The sequence below is a fragment of the Benincasa hispida genome, chromosome 11 (genome assembly GCF_009727055.1).
Source record: "Benincasa hispida cultivar B227 chromosome 11, ASM972705v1, whole genome shotgun sequence".
Taxonomy (NCBI): domain Eukaryota; kingdom Viridiplantae; phylum Streptophyta; class Magnoliopsida; order Cucurbitales; family Cucurbitaceae; genus Benincasa; species Benincasa hispida.
The window spans coordinates 64,399,473-64,406,258 of record NC_052359.1 but is presented as its reverse complement, the minus strand read 5'-3'; the positions used below and the strand labels follow the sequence as shown (position 1 = coordinate 64,406,258).

General features: G+C 43.6%; 1 protein-coding gene across 1 annotated transcript; it reads right to left on the bottom strand.

Moving 5' to 3' along the window:
• Positions 1-938: 938 nt before the first annotated feature.
• On the bottom strand, positions 939-1,427 carry LOC120090808 (extensin-like). The gene has a single exon (XM_039048515.1). It carries the CDS (start codon positions 1,425-1,427, stop codon positions 939-941), a length of 489 nt encoding a protein of 162 aa, XP_038904443.1.
• Between the last annotated feature and the right edge of the window lie 5,359 nt (positions 1,428-6,786).

Genomic DNA, 6,786 nt, shown 5'->3' with positions numbered 1-6,786 from the left:
GTTGATCTTGTCGGCTGAGAAGCGCACTAATACCCCATCAATGAAGGCTATGTTCTTCTCCATATCAAACTTACTATTATAGAACATGCGGACGAGGTTGGGCCAAATACATGTGTGCCCAACACAGAACTGATTCCATCCCAATGCGTTTATTGTTTCTATTATGTATATAGGCAGTGGGTGGCGCTCAGGAAAGAAGCCCTTTCTTACAAGTATATCACTGAATTTGCACTTTCTTCCCGAGGTCTTCTTAGGTAACGCGTCAATTACCTTGCGTTTTCCTATTGTGTGCTCTTTGGCTTCCCTTGCCAGTTCTCTCAATTCATTCTCCAATTCCATTTGGAGAGTCGTCTTCCTTCGCCCTTGCCTTGCGGGCTGGTAGTCTTCCAAGTCCTTCTCTAGTGCATCGTGCCTTGAGCAACTCCCATGCGTTGCATCCTCAGAGCCAGATGCAGATTACTCATCTTCTTCCTCCAATATTAACTTTCTCTTCCTTGTTGCTCTTTTTTATTTTAAAGGCCCTTCATTCGCGTCGGTTTGGCATGAATGAGATGCGTCTGGGCCAATTCTCCCATCTTCTTCTCCTCTATCTCCTTTTCTATCTTCTTCTGTTAATTTTGCCTCTAGCATCATAGCGTATCGCTCCGTTTCGTCCAAGTCGAGTGATGTGTTAAGTGGGTCGAAACACATCACTTGATTTTCCTCTTGGCCTTGATTGAGGCTCGCCAAAATAGCTCCAAATACTTCCTGCTCGTCCAATCGAGCCAATTCAGCCAACTCTTCAGGGTTACGCTCTGATGCAGGACTGTCAGAGGAGGGTATGAGTGGAGTGAATAGAGGGGTGTCCACTAGGGTATGAAGCGTCCCAGGGGAGGATATGACGATGGGCGAACGCGGTGGTTGGCTAGACATGTCTGAGTCGATAGGGTAGATGGTTGCTAAGGGTTGGATTGAAAGTGGAGGCGGTGGACGAACGGCTGGAGATGGGGCATTGTGGAGGTAGGCTGGAAGGGGGTCATGCTAGCACCCACTGGGGTTATGTTAGGAATGAATGGTGGTGGGGCAGGCTTGGTGTAAGGCTTAGAGGTAGTCGTAGATGACGGACGTAACCTCAGTTTTGCAGGTGTTTTGGGCTTCGGCTTAAGGGTACTTTTGGGTTTTGGTTGAGGGGTCTTGGCCGGAAGAGTAACGATTGCTTTGGAGGTTTTGGAAGGGAGTTTTGTAGGTGTTGTGGTGGGCTTCGATGGCCTTTGGGAGGAAGAGGAGGTTGCTCCGTCGTGCGTAGGTTTGGATTGGGCAAAGGGTTTAGAGGTTTTTTTAGGACTTGGGGGAGGCGAAAGTGAAATAGACGAGGAAGAATAGGAACTTACCGGCGAGTCGTTCCCAAAGCTCGCGGTTTGGTTCTGGCTATCTGAGGCGGATGACATTGTGGTCGGAGGTAGGCTTGAGCAAATCGAAGGTGAGGGAAACGAAGAGGCTAGGTTTTTTTTTCTTTTTTGTTTCAGAGAGCTCGAGAGTGAAATGAGGAAGAAGAAGGAAATGAACCGTTCGATCGTTATATAGGCTGAGAAAAGGTTAATGGGCTACTGACGTCTATAATAAATGTAAAGCTGAAGGGACGTCTTGGGCTTCTAAGCACTCGAGTGCTTTTATATTCTTGAGACGTGTCCCTTCAACTGGGCCATGCGTTAGACTTGAGTCTAACGCGTCTGTTATTCCCAACTCGATTATACACAACTTTTAAAAAGAAAACAAGTAAAATTTCTAATTTATGAAGGTAGAAACAAAGAACAATCAATCTTGAAATCATAGGCAGACAAACAAACCAACAAACGCAAACGCATTATAAAATACAGAATGCAAAAAGACAAGGATAGAGGAAGTGTCCGGGATACTTCGACAGGGGCCTCAGTTGGCTTCGCATAGTGCGAGAGATGACTTTTGATGTTTCAGTCCATCTTCAAAGTATAGCTTTACTTTTTGGTCATTTACTTTAAATGCGTTGATGCCATCCTCTCGAATTAATTCCACTGCTCCATATGGAAAGATTGTCTTAATGATAAAGGGTCCTGACCACTTGGATTTCAACTTCCCTGGAAACAAATGCCGACGTGAATTGAATAATAAAACTTTTTGGCCAACAACAAGTTCTTTCTTACTGATGTGTTGGTCATGCCAACGCTTTTTCTTCTCTTTGTATAGCTTGTTGTTTTCATATGCCTTCAATCACCACTCCTCGAGCTTATTGTGCTGAAGTTTGAGTTTAGCGCCCGCGGCGTCCAAGTTCATGTTTAGCTTCTTAACTGCCCAAAACGCCTTGTGCTCCAACTCTAAAGGTAAGTGACAAGGGAGTATGGAGACATACCTATAGGGGTTTTGTAAGCAGTCCTGTAGACCCAGAGAGCTTCATCTAGCCTCTGTGCCCAGTCCTTCCATGTTGCATTGATGAGTTTCTCCAGGATAGATTTGATTTCTCGATTGCATACTTCCGCTTGACCATTTGTTTGTGGGTGGTAGGCAGTAGAGATCTTGTGCCGAACATTATATTTTGTAAGTAATTTAGAAATGATGCGATTAATGAAGTGCGTATCTTCATTTCTTATCAGGGCTCTTGGCATTCAAAATCGTGTGAAAATGTTCCTGGTAAGAAACTTGGAAACAGTGGACGCATCATTCCTAGCACAGGCTACTGCTTCTACCCATTTTGACACATAGTCTAGTGCAAGCAGGATATACTGTTGGCCGCAGGACAAGGGAAAAGATCCCATAAAATCAATACTCCAAACATCAAACAACTCAACTTCGAGAATATTGTTCAAGGGCATTACATCCCTTAAGGAAATATTCCCAGTCCATTGGCAAGGGTCACAATTATGAACAAACTCCCTCGCGTCTTTGAAGAAGGTGGACTAGAAGTATCCGCTCTGAAGGATCTTCGCAGCGGTTCTCTAACCATCGAAATGCCCTCCGTAAGGAGAGTCATGACACTCAGCTAAGATGTGTTGTGTCTCCTCTTCCGGAACGCATCGACGCATTATGGATTCAGAGCCTTACTTATATAGAAACGGTTCATCCCAAAAATAAAACTTGTTGTCATGTATTAACCGTTTCTTTTGCTGAGAGTTGAAGTTCCTAGGGAATTGCTTGGTAGTTAAGTAATTGACGATGTCCGCATACCAAGGTTCCCTGCCTTCAACAATAAACAGGCTTTCATCAGGGAATGCATCCTTGATTTCACTTTCTTGATCTTGCATTTTTTGATGTTCTAGCCTAGACATGTGGTCAGCCACTTAGTTCTCGGTTCCTTTTCCGTCCTGAATATCTATATCAAACTCCTATAGCAGTAGCACCCATCTTATCAATCTTGGCTTCGCGTCCTTTTTACTCATCAGGAATTTTATGGCTGAGTGATCGGTATATATAGTGGCTGACGCACCAACTAGGTAAGATCTAAACTTTTCAATACCAAATACTACAGCAAAATTTCTTTTTCAGTGGTGATGTAGTGTTCCTGAGAGTCATTTAGTGTTTTGGACGCGTAAGAGATGGGATGTATCAAATTTCCCTTCTTCTTCCCTAACTGCCATATCATTCGCGTCGCACATAAGAATAAAACGCTGCGTCCAGTTCGGTGCTATTAGTACTGGAGCTGTCGTCAATGCATACTTCAAGGTTTCAAATGCGTCAGTGCAGTCTTCATTAAAATCATAGGGCCAGTTCACCGCTAATAATGCGCTCAGAGGTCGCGCAATCTGAGAAAATCCTCTAACGAACCGTCTATAGAAGCCAGCATGCACTAGAAAACTTCGTAAAGTTTTAACATTTGATGGTGATGGAAGTTTTGCTATGACATCTATTTTGGCTACATCTACTTCCAGGCCAGCCTTGGATATTTTGTGCGCTAAGACAATTCCTATAGTCACCATGAAGTGACATTTCTCCCAATTCAGCACCAAGTTTGTTTCCTCGCATCGAGCGAGGATGGCCTCCAAATTATCTAGGCATGACTGGAATGAGTCTCCAAAGACTGAAAAATCGTCCATGAAGACTTCAACGTCTTTTCTAGAAAGTCAGAGAAGATAGCCATCATACATCTTTGAAATGTCCCATGTGCGTTACATAGCCCAAAGGGCATGCATCTGAATGCAAATGTTCCAAAGGGACAGGTAAATGTTGTCTTCTCCTGATCTTCCGGATCTATCAAAATCTGGTTATAACAAGAGTATCCATCAAGAAAGCAATAAAATTCTTTGCCTATAAGTCTGTCAAGCATTTGATCGATGAAAGAAAGGGGGAAGTGGTCCTTTTTAGTTGCCGCGTTGAGCTTCCTGTAGTCTATACAGATGTGCCAGCCCGTGACATTCCTTGAGGGTATGAGTTCATTATTACTGTTGACTGTCACAGTCGTTCCCCCTTTCTTGGGAATGCATTGAACTGGACTTACCCAACTACTGTCAAATATAGAATAGATGACTCTCGCGTCTAACTATTTTAAAATTTCTTTCTTGACCACTTCTTTCATTATGGGGTTCAACCTTCTTTGAGGCTCAATTGACCCCGACTTCCCTTCTTCCAGCCTAATTTTATGCATGCAATAAGAGGACTAATGCCATGGATATCCGCAAGCATCTAGCCTATTGCACGCTTGTGTGTTTTTAGCATCTGTAAGAGAGATTGCTCGTTAGGCTCTGTAAGATTTTTGGAAATGATCACAGGTAAAGTGTTGTTGGTTCTAAGGAATGCGTATTTCAAGTGTCCGGGTAACTGTTTGAACTCGAGTTCTGGTGGTTCCTTAAGTGATGGATGCGTTAGTTTTGTCTGCTGCTCACTCAGACTTGGTGGCTCTGATTCTTTCAGGTTCTCCAACGCGAGGACCTCACATACATGGGTCTCTTCTTCAGGCAACTCAATACTGTTTAGTTGACAATCTTCACTATCTGGGAACTTTAATGCGTTGAGCAAATTAAACGTCACCTTTTGATTATCTACGTGCATAGTCAATTCGCCTTTGTGCACGTCAATTAAAACTTTCCCAGTAGCTAGGAATGGACGTCTAAGGATAATTGGTACCTCCCTATCCGCTTCATAGTCCAAGATAATAAAGTTTGCTGGGAATATGAAGTTGTCAACCTTTACCAGAACGTCTTCAATCTTTCATTCTGGGTACTTAATTGTTCTGTTAGCAAGCTGAAGAGTAACAGAAATGGGTTATGCTTCGCCAATTCCCAGTTTCTTAAAAATTGAGAGTGGCATGACATTAATACTGCTCCCAAATCACACAACGCATGACCCACATCCAATCCTCTTATCGAGTAAGGAACTGTGAAGCTCCTAGGGACCTTCTGCTTCTTTGGTAGACTGTTGCTTACGAATGTGTTGCACTCCTACATTAGCACGATTACTTCCTTCTCACTGACTCTTGTTTTCTTTGTCAATATGTCCTTAAAAAATTTGACATATTTTGGCATCTACTCCAAGGCCTCTATAAGTGAAATGTTGATATGCAACTGCCTTAAGAGCTTAAGAAAGCGCTTGAATTGTTGTTCATCATTCTTCTTCATCAAACGCCTAGGGAATGGTACGTTCAGTGACGCCTCAGGCTTTCCAACGTTGGACGTACTGGGTTCTGAATGGCTTGTAGTCTTAGGCGTTCTTTCTTCTTGATCCATTGAACGTGTGATGCATTCTTTCGAAGAACTGCTGTTTCTTGGATTCATTTTTCTTTCTTCAAGAGCTTTTCCACTTCGCAACGTCACCGCGTGACATTGCTCCTTCCCATTGTTGTTCTCAGGTGTTTCAGTAGTGCTAGGTGGAACTCCAAGTTGCCTGCTTTTCAATTCGCTCGTTATCTGCCCTACCTGGATTTCCAGGTTCCTGATAGACCACGCTTGGCTTTTCAGCAGCGCGTTATTCTGGGCTATGTATTCTTTTAATAGGTTCTCAAGCGAAAATCCTGAGCTCGATGCCTGTCCTCCTCTATTAAAGGGTTATTGATGTGGCTGATGCGTTTGTTGAAATGCAGACGGAGGTCTATTCCTTTGCTGTTGGTTTGACCCTGGGTGGTGCTCCTGATGATTTCCTCCTACCCAAGAAAAATTTGGATGGTTTGTCCATCCGGGATTATATGTATTGGAAAATGGGTTGTTTTTAATGAAACATACTGACTGAGGATTCTGTGGGCAATCCGCATAGGAGTGAGGATCTCCACAACCCACACAGCTAACCATAGGCTGCCCAAACGCCTCTACCTGATTCACCTTCTGCTGATTTTATGCGTTTCCTAGCGTTATGTTCTGCAAAAGGCTGGTCATCGTAGCCACTTGAGCAGAAAGTGTGGCTATTGCATTGGAATCGATAGAATTAGCATTCTGAGATTTCTTCTTCCTGTCAGCTCTTCCATCATACGTATCGTCCACCCATTCCATGTTTTGTTTAGCAATGCGGTCTAATTTCTCTGTAGCCTCAATGTAAGATTTTTTCCATAAGTCCACCAGCTGCTGCTGTGTCTGCTGCCATCTACGATGCTCTATTCAATCCTCCGTAAAATGTCTCCATTTGGATAGCTAGTGGTAGTCCATGGTTTGGGAAATTCTTGACCAATCCCTTAAAATGCTCCCATGCGGCGCTTAAGGTCTCAGCTTCTTCTTGTTCAAAGTTCATAATCTCTCGACGCCTCCTCGCGTTGGTGGTGGGTGGGAAGTATTTTTGCATAAATTTTTCCACCAACTTCTCTCAGGTGGTGATTTCACCAGCTCCAGTGAGCTCACCCATTGTTTTGCGTCATCA

What these genes read in the sequence shown, in the direction of transcription:
- LOC120090808 (XM_039048515.1), bottom strand. Translation starts at nt 1,427, where the DNA reads ATGTCATCCGCCTCAGATAGCCAGAACCAAACCGCGAGCTTTGGGAAC.